This window comes from Pseudorasbora parva, chromosome 5 (assembly GCF_024679245.1).
Source record: "Pseudorasbora parva isolate DD20220531a chromosome 5, ASM2467924v1, whole genome shotgun sequence".
NCBI lineage: Eukaryota > Metazoa > Chordata > Actinopteri > Cypriniformes > Gobionidae > Pseudorasbora > Pseudorasbora parva.
The window spans coordinates 36,039,130-36,058,824 of record NC_090176.1 but is presented as its reverse complement, the minus strand read 5'-3'; the positions used below and the strand labels follow the sequence as shown (position 1 = coordinate 36,058,824).

Sequence of the window (19,695 nt, the reverse complement as noted above, 5' to 3'; positions counted from 1 at the left end):
AGTCGTTAAGCCAACGGTCCTTGGGTATGACGTCTGACACCCGTTTCACACGTCTCACCGTCTGCCGTGCGTATGCGGTGCGCGTTGTGGTGCGTATGCAGTGCAGGAGCCGCACGCCCTGTTGTGCTTTCCCATAGGCTATGCTGTGTTTGCAGTGCGCAACTGATCCGCTGTTGCATACCACAAACACAGCATTTATTCATAATTTTTTATTTAAAATTTAAAAGTTGCAAAGTGGCAAAACATTTAAACATTTATAGGTTAAAACCTAAAATCACAAACATTTTAAATTAGAAACTTACAAAGCTATTCAAAAACAGCAGACTCTCGTCTTTTCTTTCATTTTTAAAACCCTTTTAAAAAAAATCCTGCAGGTCATAAAGAACTTTGTTTTCCACCTCCAAGAAAGGACGAGTGCTATCCATTATGGCACGATTTACCTAAATGCCAGGTAAGGGGTCGTTTCCTTGCTTTACTCGAGAAAAAAGGCATGTGTTGACTTTTGAATTAAGAAATTACATGCATCTGTGGTGACTTACTAGATTTTCACGTCAGTACATGTTTATTTTAATGTGAACAATATTCTGTTGCTTTAATGCAGCAGTGCAGCACAGCAAAAATTAGACTCGGTACAGAAACAATCACCACACTGCTGCAGACGCACTGCACCTGAAACAGACTGACAGACAGCATCCACGTGCAGTGTGAAAGCTGTAAAGCTTGGAACATACTCTGCAAAAAATGTGCCACAATGGATAGCAGCAAAATGGGGATCAACACAATATTAGAAAGGTGGTCATAATGTTATGCCTGTTCGGTGTATATATCGGGCCAGGATGCTTGGCCATTTCATTGACAAGGTGCTATGGCGAACTAATCATTGAACTAAGACATCACTCACTAATGTCAATTTAGTTGAATAACAGTGATTATCGCTGAGTGATTTAGCTGTTAATATGCAGAGAGCATTAATAACATCTAATCACTAAAAAATGTTAATCTAAATATATTGTATAGGCTTATCCGTGTAATTCTCTAGCCGAGGCGATCGGATTTTTGTGCGTGCATCCTAAATGTTTACACACATACTCTGCAAGAACAAAGAAATTTGTTCATTTTCTCGAGGTGGCAAGAACAAGAACAAAGTTTGTTCTTGCCAGTACATTCCATACTTCACGAGAAAAAGCAGGTGCCGAACATCTGCGTTTCTCCACATTAACCACGCCTATTTTAAATGACCAATCACACAATAGTTCTTGGACACCCAAAAGCAAAAAGTTCTGTTCAGACAATGTGTCGAGAACAAGCTATGAGAACTCCCAAACTAGGGCTGCGAGAACAAAATGACGTCTTTTTTTCTTTTCTTGCAGCCCTGGGAGCGAGAACTTTTTTCTCTGTTCTTGCGGAGTATGTTGAAGCCTTAAGCTTGGAACATACTCTGCAAGAAAAAAGAAATTTGTTTGTTTTCTCGATGTGGCAAGATCAAGAAAAAAGTTCATTCTGGCTAGAACATTCCACTTCAAGATAAAAGCAGATCATCTGCGTTTCTCCACATTAACCCTGACCCACTTTAAATATATGACCAATCACACAATAGTTCTCAGACACCCGCAAGAAAAAGGTTCTGCTCAGGCGATGTGCCGAGAACAAGCTGTGAGAACTCCCAAACCAGGGCTGCGGGAGCGAGAACTTTTTTCTCTGTTCTTGCGGAGTATGTTGCAGCCTTTAATCTGTTAACATGGGTACGGGAGAAAATACGCACCGCATATGCACTGCAAACGGAGTATGTGTGAAATAGGCGTGAAGCTGAGACTAGGTGACCTCTAGTGGTGAAAAACTACATATTGTGCCATTAAGACATCTGGTTTAAATATTCATAATGAAAACTATAATTATTTTAAATTCCATATATAATTTTCAAACACTTTTATGACAGAGCAGTGGCAGGGATGTCAGACTGGAGGTAAAACCAGTATTGATTACCAGGGCACCAAGGAGAGAGAGGGCCCTTGAAAAGTCTGGAATATATTTTAACATGGGGCCCATCAGGACTGCCTGTAGGGCCCAGGATCTTGAACATGTGACATTGTAATGGCAATCAGATGCATTCATGCTAATTTCTTAAAGGGACATGGTGATGGGAGGAAAAATATATTTCAGTGCTGTTGTGTTTTCTCGTAAATGTCGCGTTTTCCCCCAAAAATCTTGCATTCACTCCCAAAACTTAATTATTCTTATTTTATTATTATTACCATTATTATTATTGCAAATTAATGCAAAGTTTATTGGAGGAGTGCTAATTTTTTGCGAGAGAGATTTACAGATTTTACAATTGCATAAATGTCATAGATTATGTGAATTTCACAACTCAAAAGTTAACCGTTTTATGAAGTTTTTGTCTAGGCTACTGAAAGTTGTTTTCGGAAAGATTAGCTGATTAGCTGAAGAATGGGTAGGGTAGACCGAGTACAGTTGGTACAGGGGTACATTTGAGACACCTCAAATAACTTGCGTGCTCAACAAGTCTGGTCTGTGATATTTGCTTCGCACATGCGTTTTAGGTTTTAGCGTCCTCTTCAATCGTGGAAAATCTGAAGTCTGTGCGCTTCTCCAGTCCGAAGATATCGGTGAAAGTTTTTTTTTCTAAGGTCAATTTTTCATTTCACCACAGCTCTTCCACATTGAATAGCTTCTCATCCTTACATGACTTTTAAAGGTAACTTACATTTTCTTAAACCTTAATCTGTGCTCTAAAAACTGGCATATTGCATGACTGTGTGTCATGTAAGGCAGTCGTAAAATATGGAGAAATGTCCAAGGTGGTCAGCGGGGTACAGTTGAGACGCAGTGTATCAATTGTACCCCGCACTAGAATCCTATTGCAGCACATGCAATTTAGTTGCACGACGAAATTATTTTCTTATAGTATTTTTGTCTTATTTCAAGTCCAAACATAAAAAAACTTTAAATAAATAAAAAATAAAGTAAGAAGTATTTACTAGACTAGTAAAAATCAGTCTTGTTTTGGGATTTAATTTTTTTTTTAAATAAGCAAAATAATCTGCCAATGGCAAATGGCAATTTATTATTGATAAATAATCAAATAAAATGCTGAATGGACATTAAAAAAAATGTTGAATTCTCATTTTAAAGGTATTTTACAAATTCATTGAATGGGTTGGGCAGTTTTACAGCATTACGGATGGGTGTCTCAACGGTACTCGGGTACTGTTCCCAACATGGGTACAGTTGGAACGAAAAAGCTGATCGTGTTTATAAGCTAATTGTGGCAAATATGACCTACTTATGGATGTTAAGAATTATTAATATTTTAGTAGACAAGTAAAGGAAATGTCAAATGAAAAAAACACTTATTTTCAGACCTCAGTTTTGGTGTGGTAACTGAAAAAGCAAAAAGTGTAGGCTACCAACTGTAGCTACTAAGTCTACCCTACAACAACAGTAACAACCGTACAATGCATTGAACACACTATTCTATCCTTCGTAGGCTTAGGCTACACTCTTAGAAGAAAAGGTTCTATATCCAACCTTATAAAAGGTTTTAGCGACGCTACGTATTTGGAACCAAAGAACCTTTTATGCTAAAAAAGGTTCTATAATGACAAGAAAGAACCCTTTTGGCACTTAAAGGGGTTCTATATAGAATATAGAACCTTTTAGGGTTTCCAAATACGTAACGCCGATATAACCTTTTCTTCTAGCCTCATTTTCATCCCTGTCAAACAATTAGGGAGACGGGTTTGAGAAGCTACAATAGACCACTCTAAACAAATAATAATGATATTGTAATAGTTCACTGAGACACTTGATGTCGCTGCGGTACCATAATTTAGACCAGGGGTGCTCAACATGGACTCAGTTGTTCAAAAGTAATCTGATTCTGATCGGATTTTATCTAGCTAATTTAGCTAATTAATTCAACATTTGATTCACTTACATTATTTGTTCCTCAGTAACCAAGATATTTGTTTGTAAAGATTATTATAACTTAAAAATGTACAAATGCTGTTGTATTAAGTAGTTTATCTTTTTTTAAATTATATATGTAATAGCCTACATATTCTTGCACTAGCTATCTCACACATCCACCTTTGTAACTAACATTTATTTTGAATCGTTTTCATTGATTCATGTTTATTTTATTACAGAAGGCAATTATAACATCAGCATACAAAAATAAACAATAGGCTACAATAAAATAAAGATGCAAATTAAATAAACTGCTTTAAATGTTCCAGGTAAAGTATAGATATGCCTAAAAGCGGCGTTTGAGCAAGAAATGGAATAATCACATGAAAAAATAAAACTCTTTCACATAGCCTTCTCCACTGATTCTTTTATAGGCTAATCATTTTTACATTCACTTAAGACAAAACCACCTGTCTATGTGAAACTTGTGTGTTTTTGCTTTAAAATAAATGCAATTAGACGCTAAAGATTCAGTTTATTTCACGCGCTGTGACAGCTGGCTGCATGCGCGTATAGGCGCTCGTAACACCATTTTAAACTGGCAAGGCGCACAGCCGCGCCTCAGTTAGGAAGCGGTTGAAATTGCAATAAACAAGTGTATGTTGTGAACGAATAATTTGTAGATATTTGTCAGAAGAATCAGCCGCGATGAACAGCCGATTTGTACGGAGGTATCTGATGACCAAACTACATTGGAATTCACGAACAGAAAAAATCAAGTAAGCCCAGAGCGTTTTGTGTTCAGATTGCATGTTTTTAGCGAACCGTACCCAGACCACGGCACCTCCCGTGATGGTCTCTGCTTGGTTCGCTTTAAGGGGTCTGAGATTGTTAGGAGTGTTCACATATATGGGCCAAAAATCACGCGAACCGCGCTCAGACCCCTGAAAAGGACCAAGTGTGAAAACATTTTAAGTTAAATGTTGTTAAATGCAAAGTTTCTTACAGAAGTCTGAGTACAGTGGTGCACTCTTATAATCAGTGTCTTTGCTCTTAAGGACAGTGGGCAGACCGGGTGACCAACTGGGGCTCTGAAGAACCTAACAGTCTGCAGACCCATTGTTATCAGCGCTCAGTTCATCTGCATCTCTGATGGTATGGGGGTTGCATGGGTGTGTGTGGCATGGAAAGCTTACACATCTGGAAAGGCACCATCAATGCTGATAGTTATGTCCAAGTTCTAAAACAACATATGCTCCCACCCAGACGTCGTCTCCTTTAGGCAAGACCTTGCATTTTCCAACATGACAATGCCAGACCATACTACATCAATTACAACATCATGGCCATTGGCCACGTAGAAGAAGGATCTGGGTACTGAAATAGCCAGCCTGCAGTCCATCTTTCACACATAGAAAAGATTTTGCGCATCATAAAGAGAAAGATGCAACAAAGAAGACCTTGCATTCTGTTTTTTTTTCACAATGTGTACAGTGTACCAACTTTTTTGGAATTCGTTTTTATTTTTTAAGGCTCCTGGGGAATATTGCATCCGCAAATGGAGTAATGCCACCCGGACTGCTTAATAGGAGGCCACTTCAATACCAGCTTCCCGGCTGAGTCCCAAGATAGGTGTGGCAACACAGCATGCCCTGGATGGCAATCACCCCGGCCTGTCGTCAAACCTTCAGCCCGTGGTCGGACCTTGCATTACTGGCAGGGGTTCCCCTAGAACAAGTGTCCAGGCATGCGATCATCTCCATGGATGTCTCCGCCACTAGCTGGGGTGCCACATAAAACACAGGCATGCACTCTCGGGCATGTGGATGGGGCCATTGGCTTGTTTATTTTACACTCAGATGAGATCCCAATTCGTCAGTTAAGTTCTGATGCAACATGTCCCTTCCCTTCTTCAGGGAACAAGGTTTACAATAGTAACTTAGACATTCTCATTTGGCTGTTTTTTTGGACAAAATTTCATAAAGCAACTATAGAATAAGCCAATGTTTCATAATTAGCATATTTATTTTTAGGCACTTCAATCAAAGGGCAAGATAGCATACTAACAGTAACGTTAGAAACAAACTATAACTGGCAAATGGGGTGCACTCTAAAATGAAAGCAACAGCATAAAAACATCCTTGAGGTCTTACAGATGATCAAGAACACAAACATGGATCAAAAACATTCCCTTAGGTACAGAAATAAAAATGTGCTTTACAATTCCTTTGTTGCAAGTATTCATTATACACAGAGTAAAAGATATTCAATAACCACATAACAAGAAGACACATATCCTTAATTTAAAGTGAATGTGGAAATCAACAGAAAGTCTTTTAAATAGATACTGGTAGATAAACAAAATACATTGTCAACATTTCCAACTGATAGATGTAAGCCATACAGGGGGAAAAAAATTCCAGGTCAGGAAGCAAAAATACTGCAAATGGATCTCAAGTCAAGAAATGACTGACAGCCCTACACACAACAAAAAAATGCCATGGACCAAAAAATAATCTATTTGTTGTGACCATGAAGGCCGTTGAAACATGGTGGACAAATAATCATTCATTTGGCTCATTCTGTTAAATAAAAGTAATGGAATGTTCACAGAATGAACAGAATGCTTGGAAAACACACATTAAAGGCCTGTTAACACCAATGACAATAACTATAAAGATATACCAGAAGTTCTAAAACTCAATAATAAAGAATATCACAGTTCACACCACAGCGATAACAATAATGGATTAGAGAAAATTGGAATCACTTTTTGAACAATTTTATCCAGCTAATGAGTTATAAAAACATTGACAACCAATCAGAATCCATCCCGCTGTAACAAGCTCCACCATTTAAAGTGACAGACAAGCACATGCTTAAACAGAACGATATAATCTGCTGGTGAGGGCGCTAATTTAGTTCTCTTTATAGTTATCCTTCTTGGTGTGAACAAGCCCTAAGCCAAATTAAATAATAACACAAATATGATATACATTCAAAGCGTCTAGGAATGAGAATGGCCGAAACATTATAGAGATCTTCGACAGCTTGACGGGCATTGATTAAAATTAGCAGGGGCCTTTATATATTTAATGTAAACTATAATGCTACATATACATTTCCTTGCACTTTTGTGTTTAAAGAGAATCCGATTACATAAATTACAAAAGCAAATACAGAATTTGAGAATGTGATCTATCATCTAAATGTCCATTCCATCAAGGAACTCTCCTTCAATTATGTTCTCCAGGCGTTTCATGACCTGATGACTGCTGGGTGGTGGGTAATCCACGGCATAATGTGGGAGGTGTGCGGAGGAGCCATTAAAAGAGCAACAGAGGGTGCTAAAGAACGGCACAAGATCCACAATGGAGCTGAGGGAACGCAGTGTGAGCAAAGGAAACTCCACTCGATCTGTGCTCGACTCTCCCGCTGTTCCATTCAGCTCCTGAACACAAAATATTTATAAATGACAATCTACTTGTGAAAAAGCACCATCTTTACTGGTTCTGTTGTGCTGCAACACAGACACATTAAAGCATGACTCGTGTAAGGAGATCTTACCCCATAGCGTCGGTTTATACCATCCAGCATCCTAACAATATGGGGTTTACATTCTTGTTCGCCTTCCAGCAGAGTGTTTCCTGGTCCATCATAATGGTCAACATCTACTTCAGGAATGAAAGCCCAGCGATACCTATAAATAAATATTGGCAAGTAATTTACAGGACATGTACAGTAAAGGGTGTGGAACATATCAGAAGTCATTTATGTTGGACCAGGCGTGACAGGTCACCCAGACATAATACGGAACCTAATGATCAACTTCTGCTACTGACAGCTGCCATGACAGACCACTTAGGTTAAAAATGTTAAAAGACCTAATTAAGAGTTAACCCTGTTATCCATGTTCCATGGAACACAATTTCAGAGCTATTTTATTTTCCATACAATGAAAACGAGTGATCATTTATATTGCCAAGCTCCACAAAAGGATAAAAGTGGAATAAAATTGATAACGTAGACCGAATTGTGTGCTATATTTCAAGTCTTAAATATATTTACTGAAAGAAGATTTGAATATAGCACACAAATCATATGGACAACTTTATGGTGCTTATTGGACTTATTAGACTTAGCTTTGGCGCCCATTTTCATTCTATGGAGAACACCGGCTTTAAAAAAACGCAAGGGCAAGTAAATTATGTAATTTTTGTGCTAATTAAAACCTCATGCACTCTACTGTTCAAAAGTTTGGGTTTGGTAAGACTTTTTAGTGCTTTTGGTGAAAATAAAATCAATTGTTAAATAATATCACTTATTATTTATAAATATTATTATTAATAAAAAAGGCATTTTCTACTTTTATATATATTACAATGTAATTTATTGATGAAGTAGCAAAGCTTAAATTTTAGCAGCCATTACTTCAGTCTTCAGTGTCACATGATCCTTCAGATATCATTCTAATATAGCTCAAGAAACATTGTTATTAATTTGTTTTTTTACTTCGGTATCTAGTATGTTTTCTTCTAATCAGTACAGTACATTTGCTCATTTGACCACTGGAGAATGTACAACCACTGCTTCTGGTTTTTTAGAAGTTTAAGTAAATACAATTTGACAATAATTCATAAAAACATCTATAATAGTGCTCAATTAAACAGGTTTGTGTAACTTTTCATAGGTATGGCAGGAGTCAACACTGACAAACATACATACACACAGTTCACATGAGTCTCACATTTGAAACAGAGGCATCTGCTCTGGAGGGAAGGACACAGCGGTGTCCAGGAACTTGCAGGCTGACAGGTACATGTCCAGCTCTGCCTGAGAGAAGCACAGTAGACCATTCTTGTCATGGCCACCCCGTAATTTACTCCTGAAAAAGAAAAACGAAATTCCATGAAAATTTAGGAAAAAATATATACTGGCAGCATTTTGTCATTAAGGAAAAACTCACTTTGAAACTTCTTTATCATCCAGCAATGTCTTCTCAAGGCGGTTAAAAATGCGTATCTGAAATATTCAACATAAATTTTTAAACTGCACCCAACCAATTAACATTTAAAACAACATTAAGCATTTGAACACAAAGAACAAATGCTCTTTATGAAGACCACACCACTGGCATATTTCTTACCAGCTCAGTGACCATTATTGGCCAGAGAGAGGTGAGATGTTGTGGTGAGATCCTCAACAGGAGAACACGGAACATGAGGAACATCTGAGCTGACACTGATGGAGTCTGTCCCACACGCAGGTTCTCCGTTAGACGCTCTAGAATATATTTGATGAAGAAAGTGTTAGCTTGAAATTTTTCCTTTTCTACATTACATGTAACCTATATTTGTCATCCACACAGACTCTGTGATACCTTGTATGAGAGGCAAATAGAAGTGGTACTGGTCATTCTCTCCGCTAAACATGGCAAAAGCCTGTCGTTTCAGTAGCATAGGCTTCTGCTCAGCGCTGTTGAAGAGCTTCAAAGAACTGCTCTGCATGCCTGCATATTTTACAACATGAACAAGTCAACACACAACTAATATACATAAAAATCACTGAAATAGAAATATGTACATATACTCACTCATTAAGTCTTTGAACATTGTTTTCTCATGAGTCAGAAGATGGTCTACAATGGATCTCCAACTAAAGCACAATATGAGAGTTTAGGGGCTTCAAAGACCAACTAGTGACTGGCCAAGCAATATAAATATATATATAAAAATGTATAAATGTGTATATATATATATATGTTTGTGATAGCAAATGATAGTAAATAACTTTATACAATATTTTGGTTTGTTTTAAAATTTTATTAGCTCATCAAAATATAACTTCCAAGAGGAAATTTTTCATAGTAGCAAGCATAAAGTGCTGACTTCAGTGACAAATACCCCGACTAGCCTGTGTTATCACATTTACCGGTTGTTATCGGAGGATAAAATACCGGTAGATGATACAATCGACCAATCAGAATCAAGTATTCCACAGAGCCGTATAATAAACAAGAATCAAATTTAGAGTGTTGTGCAAGTCCATCTTACTGGCAGGAACATGAAGACTCCATTGTGAAAAACATTGGATCCATGAAGAGTTCCAGCACCTCTTTCTTCCACGCTCTTTTAGTGTAGGCATATCCACTCAAATTGCTCAACAACTGAGCGCCCGCACAGAAACTAGGCATGTTATAGGCACTGAGAGATAGAGAGAGATACATTGAGAAAAAGTTATGGAAACATTATCGAAACAACGAGTGAGTAAGAGTTTTAAATAAGGGTCTGATGATATAGTAAGCTCATGAGATAAGATTATACACTATATTGGGTTCACGAGAATGCGACAAGAGGATATTTTAAATCTATTTTTAAGAAGTCTTCAATTATGTAATACATTACTGAATAGTCATTTATTTGACTGTTTATATACACACCGATCAGGTATGACATTATGACCTAATATTGTGTTGGTTCCCCTTTTGCTGCCAAAACAGCCCTGACCCCTTAATGCATGGATTTCACTAGACCCTAAAGGTGTGCTATGGTATCTGGCACCAAGATATAAGCAGCAGATAATTTAAGTCCTGTAAATTGCGAGATGGGGCCTCCTCCATGGATCAGACTTGTTTGTTCAGCACATCCCACAAATGCTTGATTGGATTGAAATCTCTGCAATTTGGAGGCCAAGTCAACAACACAAACTCTTTGTTGTGCTCCTCAAACCCTTCCTGAACCATTTTTGCTTTGTGGCAGGGTTCATTATCCTGCTGAATGAGGCCACTGTTTCCATGAAAGGGTGTACATGGTCTGAAACAATGTATGTGTCTATGTAAACTCCACAGGGGTGGCAGGACCCAAGGTTTCCCAAGCAGAACACTGCCCAAAGCATCACGTTGCCTCCACCAGCTAGCCGTCTTCCCACAGTGCATCCTGGTGCCATGTGTTCCCCAGGTAAGCAACACAAATGCACCCGGCCATCCATGTAATGTAAAAGATAATGTGATTCATCAGACCAGGCCACCTTCTTCTATTGCTTGGTGGTCCAGTTCTGATGCTCACGTGCCCACTGTTGACGTTTTCTGTGGGCAAGGGGCAGCATGGGCACTCTGACTGGTCTGTGACTGTGCAGCCCCATACACAAGCAACTGCGATGCACTGTGCATTCTGATACCTTTTTATCAGAACTTGCATTAACTTCTTGAGCAATTTGAGATACAGTAGCTCATCTGTTTGATTGGAACACATGGCCCAGCCTTCGGTCCCCACGTGCACGAATGAGCCTTGGCCACCCATGACCCTGTTGCCGGTTCACCACCGTTTCTTCCTTGAACCACTTTTGATAGATACTGACCACTGCATACCAAGAACCCAAGAGCTACAGTTTTGGAGATGCTCTGAATCAGTCTAGCCATCACAATTTGGCCCTTGTCAAACTTGATTAAATCATTACGCTTGCCCATTTTTCCTGCTTCTAACACATCAACTTTGAGGACAAACTGTTCACTTGGTGCCTAATATATCTCAACCATATAACAGGGGCCATGATTAAGAGATTATCAGTAATCATCAGCTGATCAGTGTGTGTACATATGTATATATGTGTATATATATGCGTGTATATATAATATATATATATAAAATCGCAAGGTCCCGTCACACCTTTAGTTTTAATTGAAAACGATCCGACACCACAGTCATGTGATGATAAATAGACCAAAGCTTCTGATAAAATTCTACGCAGAATTGATCACTACTACAGTGTACAATTTCAACTCAATGCATCTTTGGCATACTCACCTGTGATTTTTTAGATAGGGAAAAACATAATACATAAGACGGGAAATGAGAGGTACAGCTTTCTCCTTCTCATCACTGCGATAGACCATGTCCAGAAGAGGAGCCAGAACCTACAAACACAATGAGCACAAATGAGAACGGTGAATTTTGCAGTCTCCACCTAATTTCTGTCCTTTTTTAAAAAAAAATCAGCATAAATTAAATTCAGTACTACAAATAAGGCAATATACTTCAAAAATAAAAATAAAATTATTTTTGCATCAAAGTAATAGCAATGACATTTTTTGCATTTCTTTTCCATTCTTGCAATACATTTTTAAGCATATGCAGCCATTTAGCTGGATTCCTGTGTCTTTGTGTGCCATTTCTACATGTTTCTTACTTCAGCCAGCAGAACCAGAGCTTGTACACTGAATACAGATGGCACTGAAGATGACACCATAGTGCTGCCCTGGCCGGCACACTCTGAGAGAAAGACATGAATAGAATCTATTTTAAAACAGCTAGGCATTATTGTTATCATATTATGTTGGCAATACAGCAATGTGCATTATACTGTAAGCATATGCATTTCAGCGTAGGGTTACCCTCAAATTCATTGCCATCATGGTCATCTTCATCTCCCTGAGGACAAACTTGTGGCTGTGCTTTCACTTCCAGGTTACGGCTCAACCAGCTAGTCTGCTCAAGAGATGAGCCAGCCACAGCTCCCACTGCTTCGAGTATGCGCTGGCTTACTTCCTGTTGAGGGTACAATTACAATGTAAAATATTTTGACGTTTCTACTATAACAACATAATTCATTTTTTGTCTCTCGCTATATCTGTTCTACCTGCAGTTCTTTAGTATCCCTCTTGTTGTCAATATTGGGAAGTCTATTTACACAGTCATTAAGGATGCTGTAACAGTAAAATAAACAGTGATCAGAGATCAGCGTTTCAAAAGACATTTTAATAGTATCTAACAACAATAATTGTTTCATGTAATTAATAAGAGCTCTTATTTATCTTTAAGTTTTCTGACAGACTTTTTTAAAAATGTTGCATTAAATAGATGCTTGCATTAACTTAATAATACAGGTGTTATGCGTGGTTTCCAGGACATTGCAATGTGTTTGCTAATGTGTTTTGATTTTGTCATTAGTATGTTTCAGTGTGGTTACTAAGGTGTTGCTAGGGGGTTTCATACCGGTAAATTATCACTGTTCATACTGGCACTGAATCGTGCAGGACAAGTTATGTGTAAAAGGTTAATATTTGGGGTTAGAGTTTATTCAACTCTCTAACCCTAAGTATGAGCAAACACAATAGTGACCATGTTATTTTATTCACCCGAGGAGCAAGAAGTGTCCGGGAGGGGCAAGGTTAAGCTGGGCAGATTCTCTGAGCAGACAGAGAAGAGGATTGATGTTCTCCTGAAGAGCTTGAGCAGTGAGACTGCAAAAAAAGACCAAGGACAATATCATCAACACTCCCATAAAAACATTTACCTTGTAGAACAATACTTAAATCTTCCAATGAATAGTAAATAGCATCTTTAGCCATTTGCACAGTTCACTGGACTATGGTCATTTTACAGTAAATTATATTATATGATAAATAAGATAAGGTGCAAGTCAAATCGAGGATGATATCAATGGAAACTTTTACCTTTGAATGTAGACGTAGCTAAACTGCAGCATTGGAATGTCAACTAAAGTAGTCTTCTGAAAGTGAGAATGAGAGTGAGCATTAATACATGATGTAATTATATAGTTAAAGTGTGTACCCACTTAACCCTATTTTGGGGACAAATTTATAACCAGAAGTGAGCTAAATCTTACAAAATCTCCTTTTAGGGATGTCCTCAATCGAGTAAATTATATACAATTAATTAAAAAGTACTTTTTAATATTCATTAAAAAATTATTTAATATTCAATAATTTGATGTTCTTTGTTGTTAAGTTATAGTATTTATAACAAGCTGTATATAAAAACAATGGAAGTCAATGAATTGCCCCATTTAGACAGCTAATTAAATGTGCATGTGTGTGATTGCAATACCTGGTCTCCTTTGATTTGATGGGGTTTCTTCACCACCTCTCTGATGAGCTGCAGTATGGTGTCTGTACGGAGTGTGTTTAGTGCCTTCACTAGGTCCACCAAAGTCATTTGAGAATCGCTAGCATCTGGTAAAATCTATGCATGAGTAAACAAACACAACATTTAAAAATATCAATCCAGAAGTCTATTGTATGACGTCATTTTTGCATTCTGATATCTATTACTAACCTTATTTCTGGAACGCCTTTTGCGGCTCTTCCTGCTACTCCATACAGCAGCCACAGAGGCCATGACCTGCACCCCAAACTGCTGAGTCAATGGAATTAAGAACTCCAGAACCTTTTGCCTCAAGATCTACAAAACAATAAAATACATACGCATGTATTGGCATGCATCAACAACATGGCATGATCTTTAAGTAAACAAAATTGTATAAAACCTTTTCGGTTACTTCGAGTATTAGATATACCTTTGTGCCTTTAAAGTACACAGAGGTGGGTGAGGCTTTGCTGCCACGGGCAGAGTCACAGCCCTTAACCACACCCCAGAGTAAGGCCATGCTGCTAATCATGTGTGGAAACTCCTCCAGAATGGCATTGCTAGCATTTCTTAGGTCTGGAACATCACAACCAGCCATTGCCTACAGGCACACAAAAAAAAGTATTACATAAGTAACATTAGCATTTTTACATTCAGTTCAGTGGCGATCCTGACGTTTTTGATGCCCATGGCAAGATCAGAATTGATCACGACTACAGCTGTACATCTGTAGATCTATATCAGTAAAATGGGTGTATTTGGTTGAATTTTATGGTGCAGACAGTTTTTGCAAAATAATCTACAATGCCATGCAACCACTAGCAACCTATAGTAGAGTAACTTTGTAACCTTCAGATTCAGATTCAGTCAGTCTGAACAGATCTTAAAAGCGACGTGAGTGACGCAGGAGGATTTTGCCTCACTAGGCAAATGTCTGTCACCTATGCCAGGATCTGCCACTATTTGCTCTGACAGATGCTTGTATGTCTTACTTTCTTATGGTCTAGAAGACAGTAGTGTGTGATAGTGGTCAGTCCTTCCAATAGTGTCAGAGGATAGTCAGGCGCTATGTTCTCCCTCTTTAAGGAACCACTAAAGAAAGCCAAAAAATATGCCCAATTCAAGCTAAGGTTGCAAAAAAACAACAACATGTAACTATTGACATCTTATCACACACTTCATGTGTACCCACTCTCACACAAACGCAAACAACCACACACATTATTTACTTATGTGAAGCCTTGATTCCATCGTGCTCGTGCTGTTTAACCAGTTCATCCAGGTTCCTGCAGATCTGGGCAATTATAGGTGATACAATGATGGCCAGTGATCGTCCTAAATAAGGTAGAACTTCACATAGCAGAGTCACCCAGGCTGGGTGCATGGCGCAGCCATACTGTGGGTGCAAAGCTCGGGCTGCTGCCGACACAAACATGCCCTGAGCGGTGATGGGCTGACTGACTACGTAACGCACTGCTTTAATGGACTGCTGGAACATCACAGCTGTTTGCCACTCTCGAGCTAAAGCCGAGGACGGTGGCTCAGCACGTCGCTGTGGATTGGGATGGTTTTGATCGTGATCTTGTGCCTTGGAGTGTGGTGGACACACGTGGTGCTCCAGTACAATAAGAACCTTCAAAAGCTTCAGTAGGGCAATCTGGAGCGGGTGCTCAGCCCAGGTCCCATCCCGGCCAAAGTTGATCAGGCTCTCTTCCGAGATCTCCCCTCCATCTTCACCTTGGTCTTCTTCAGGCAATGTGTGCTGGTCGGGCCGATCAGCTCTCTGGCAGACATACATGGAGGCGGAAAGTGTTAGAAGGATATATTGCTGCACCTTGTAGCCCCAAAGAAGGTTGCGGACAGCCTCCAGACTAGCAGTTCCCTTTGACTCTCCAATTTGAGCTTGCTGGGCCACCCTCACTAACTGGATCATCAACTCTGTCAGCACCTCCACACTTTTCACCTGCACCTCCCGATTGGCCTGGAGTTGGCAATTGGGAATGTTAGCATAGGAGGGATAGTGAGATCGGAGATAGCGCATGCAAAGGCAGGTGAGTAGCTCTAGCAGGAGAGTTGGTGGAGAAGGAGAAGATGGTGAATGGAGAGGAGAAGCGGCTGGCTGGGATGGGTCAGGAGTGGCTCCACTTGGTGGAGTTGAGATCTGCAATCGCCCATAAAAGCTGCCACCATCCTGAGCCTGACGGTGTCTCTGCAGAAGGTTTTGGATGAGGTTGAGATGGGCAATGGAGCTGCAGTCCAGAGAAGTACTAGATAGAGCCTCCACAAATGGACCTGCACTTGTCCGGAGGATGGTCTCTAAAATAGTGAAGGCATAGAGAATTCGCCTGCTCTCGTACTGCTGCTTATAGAGTAGAACATGGCGAAACAGTGAATCCACCGCCTCACGTTTCTCCCGCTGCCGCTTCAGCATCCGGCATTTGGCCATGGCCTCCAACTGCCCATCGTCTTCATCACTTGAGAGTGAATCGGAAACCTGTGTTCGTTCTGAATCCACCCTCTGTATGCCATTGGTCACACCCTCCTCCTCTACGCTACCATCGTCATGTCGCTGCAAATAAGGGGCTGAACTTGAAGTCGAGTTTTCGGTGGAGTTCTGAGCACCACTTGTGTCTGCAGATTCGGTGTGTTCACTTTCCTCTTCTTCCTCTACTTCTTCATCCTCTCCCTCAGTCTCTTCACTCTCACTCCGGGACATTTTTGGGGAGTCTGTGGGTGTTAGTTCAGGATCACGTTCCAACTCCGCCCACAATGCTTCACGGTCTACTATGGTGATGCAACTAACAAAGCTTTCTTCTGTTTGGCAACCGGGCGTCATGTTGTCTTCAGCACTTTTTGTGATGGATCTGTCTCTCCAGCTCAGTGACTTTACATTACCTAAATGAAATTTAGAGTAGAGTCAGACACCAAGTACATAAATATCAAATTCATAATTTTCATTACCCTAAAAGAATGTACTCTATTACAAACAAACATTTAAATTGACAGTGTGATCCATACTTTAACTTAGCTAATTTGATTTAATTAAAAGTAAATTATTCCTGTGATTTTCAGAAGCCATTACTCCAGTCTTTAGTGTCACATGATCCTTCAGATATCATTATACTATGTTGATTTGCTGCTCAAGAATCATTTATTTTTAACATCAGTGTTAAACTGCCTAATATTTTTATGTAAAAAAAAATTCTGGAAGCTCTGATTATTAGATAATATAAAAAGAAAAGTCTTTATTTTAACTTTTTTTTATTTTTTGTAACATTATAAATGTGTTTATTGTCACTTTTTATCAATTGAATACATCCTTGCTGAATAAAAGTATTAATGTATTTGTAAAAAATGTACTGACCCCGAACTGTGGAATGGCAGTATCAAGAACAAGAATTAATTCTTGATATTGCTGCCTGTCTTAAACACTATTTGCGAAAATTTCTATATTGATTATTTTAGATGTAGATGTATCAATTTTAACTTGCAAGACCAGAACATTTAACTTCTAAACTCAGGCTCAGGTACCTCTGTGTGTATTGATTTAGTGCATGTTTTTGTGTCTTGATTCCATACCAACAGAGAGATTCTTTTTGACGCTTTCTATGGGTGATCTCTGTGTTTTCGGGTCCAACAGTAAGAGAAGCACTGGCTCCAAGATACGGACCACATCACTGAGGGAAAGAGCCCGTACCAACCAGTTCTGTGCTGCCGCCCTAACACTTCCATCCTGATTGTTCAATCTATCTAGTACCACAAACAAAGATCTGAGAAAACAGAAGGATATAGAGAACATTGAGTGGTTAAGGCACAAAATTGTTGAAGAAATTTATAAAAGGAAGAAATATTATACAAACGCTATTCCAAAAAAGTTGGGACACTGTACCAATTGTGAATAAAAAAGGAATGCAATAATTTACAAATCTCAAAAATGTATTCTTTTTTTTCACAACAGAATATAGATAACATATCAAATGTTGAAAGTGAGACATTTTGGATTTCACCAGAGCTACACATTTTTAAAAAGTTGGGACTGGTACAAATGGGAACGGCCACAAAAGTTAAATGTACATATAAGGAACAGCTGGAGGATCAATTAGCAACTTATTAGGTCAACTGGCAACATGATTGGGAATAAAGAGAGGCTCTCAGATTGGCAGTGTCTCTTAGAAGATTAGCAGAGGATCACCAATTCCCCCAATGTTGCAGCGAAAAATAGTGGAGCAATATTAGAAAGGAGTTTCTCAGAGAAAAATTGCATGAGTGTGAAGTTATCATTATCTACAGTGCATAATATAATCTGGAACAATCTCTGCTTAAGGGTCAAGGCTGGAAAACAGATACAGGATGTCTATGATCTTCAGGCCCTTAGACAGCACTGCATCACATACAGAAATTATATTACAATGGAAAATCACAACATGGGCTCAGGAATACTTCCAGAAAACATTGTTGGTGAACATTTAGCATTTTCCAGCATGACAATGCCAGACCACATAGCACTGTATCAATTACAACATCATGGCTGCAAAGAATAAGGATCCGGGTACTGAAATGGCCAACCAGCAGTCCAGATCTTTCACCCATACAAAACATTTGGAACATCTTAAAGGGGAGGATGCGACAAAGAAGACCTAAGACAGTTGAGCAACTAGAAGCCTGTATTTTTGTAATAAAAGAATGGGATAACATTCCTATTCCTAAAACTTGAGCAACTCATCTCCTCAGTCCCCAGACATTTACAGACTGTTATAAAAAGAAGAAGGGATGCCACACAGTGGTAAACATGGCCTTGTCCCAAATGTTGATGCCATAAAATGGTTTAAACACTCAGTTTTAACATTTGATGTCATCTATGTCGTATTCTGAATAAAATATTGAAATTTGAAACTTCCACATCATTGCATTGTTTTTATTCACAATTTGTACAGTTTCCCAACTTTTTTGGAATTGGGTTTGAATAATATAATATTTCTATAAATAATTATGTAGGGAATATGGTGTATATTACCTGTCAAAGGAGCGGTTAAGGGAAGTGCTGCGATTTGTCTGGATCTCTCGTGTCAGGTGCCACAAAACTGAGAACCTGTGGAGCGCCTCCAAACACACAACCTAAATTGAACACACATACACAAACAGATTAAAATGCTTCTGCTGGATGTGTGTAAAATGCATTAAATAAAGTTACCCCAGTACCTTGTCCCCACTGAGTAAACCTAAGCAGATGATGCCCTCGCAGATGGATGCAGATGGAGCCAAGCAGTGAAGCCGATAGAAGAGCTCCACGCAAGATACATGATGCTCTCGACGCTCTGTGTCTAATTGAGCCCATAAGACCTGAGATACACGCTAAAAGAGAATTAAAGTAAAGACAATAACCAAAGTCACTTTAAGGAAGTCAGATCACTCAGTGGCCATCTTGGTAAAACCCACAGGCAGCTATTTTGTATGTAGACAACTTGAATGGAGAAAGACTGAAATCTCATATGTTTTTTAAACAGTTAATTTAGAGAGAACAAGCTATAAGAATCAAAACGCATTACCAGGTAAAAGTCTGTGGAATCCTCTAGAGTTTTAAGAACAGCTGGGTAGATGGGAGGCAGGGTGACCATTTGCAGCTGTCCGCTCAGTGGGTTAGCATCAGAGTTCTTATAACGTTGGTTTTTATCCTTAATGACGAGAGCTAAAGACTGAGAGTGATTGATCAGCTCCAACAAAGAAGAGATAGCAACATGTTGCACCTAAAGACGCATAAATAAAAAGAAAGATGTATTATCAAATAACTTTTCTGAAGAGTGTAAACAGTGCATGGCTATCAAACCATTGCTTGACAGGTCATCATTGGAAGATGGAGTGTGTGGAAATGTATCTTATTTTA

At 39.0% G+C, this 19,695-nt stretch overlaps 1 protein-coding gene across 1 annotated transcript in view; it reads right to left on the bottom strand.

Moving 5' to 3' along the window:
• Window positions 1–5,936: 5,936 nt before the first annotated feature.
• Window positions 5,937–19,695, bottom strand: part of dop1b (DOP1 leucine zipper like protein B) — a 29,391-nt gene continuing 15,632 nt past the window's right edge. Inside the window, exons 17-39 of the mRNA XM_067444069.1 lie at window positions 19,361–19,558; window positions 19,014–19,166; window positions 18,829–18,929; window positions 17,394–17,584; window positions 15,044–16,709; window positions 14,807–14,906; window positions 14,245–14,415; window positions 14,004–14,129; window positions 13,776–13,910; window positions 13,382–13,437; window positions 13,064–13,168; window positions 12,565–12,631; window positions 12,320–12,473; window positions 12,115–12,197; window positions 11,733–11,842; window positions 9,984–10,133; window positions 9,524–9,585; window positions 9,311–9,439; window positions 9,077–9,213; window positions 8,897–8,952; window positions 8,678–8,815; window positions 7,498–7,630; window positions 5,937–7,381 (exon numbers count right to left, since the gene is read on the bottom strand). Coding sequence (XP_067300170.1) covers window positions 7,136–7,381; window positions 7,498–7,630; window positions 8,678–8,815; window positions 8,897–8,952; window positions 9,077–9,213; window positions 9,311–9,439; window positions 9,524–9,585; window positions 9,984–10,133; window positions 11,733–11,842; window positions 12,115–12,197; window positions 12,320–12,473; window positions 12,565–12,631; window positions 13,064–13,168; window positions 13,382–13,437; window positions 13,776–13,910; window positions 14,004–14,129; window positions 14,245–14,415; window positions 14,807–14,906; window positions 15,044–16,709; window positions 17,394–17,584; window positions 18,829–18,929; window positions 19,014–19,166; window positions 19,361–19,558 — 4,467 coding nt within the window. The 3' untranslated portion in view covers window positions 5,937–7,135. The remainder of the gene's footprint in view (window positions 7,382–7,497; window positions 7,631–8,677; window positions 8,816–8,896; window positions 8,953–9,076; window positions 9,214–9,310; window positions 9,440–9,523; window positions 9,586–9,983; window positions 10,134–11,732; window positions 11,843–12,114; window positions 12,198–12,319; window positions 12,474–12,564; window positions 12,632–13,063; window positions 13,169–13,381; window positions 13,438–13,775; window positions 13,911–14,003; window positions 14,130–14,244; window positions 14,416–14,806; window positions 14,907–15,043; window positions 16,710–17,393; window positions 17,585–18,828; window positions 18,930–19,013; window positions 19,167–19,360; window positions 19,559–19,695) is intronic.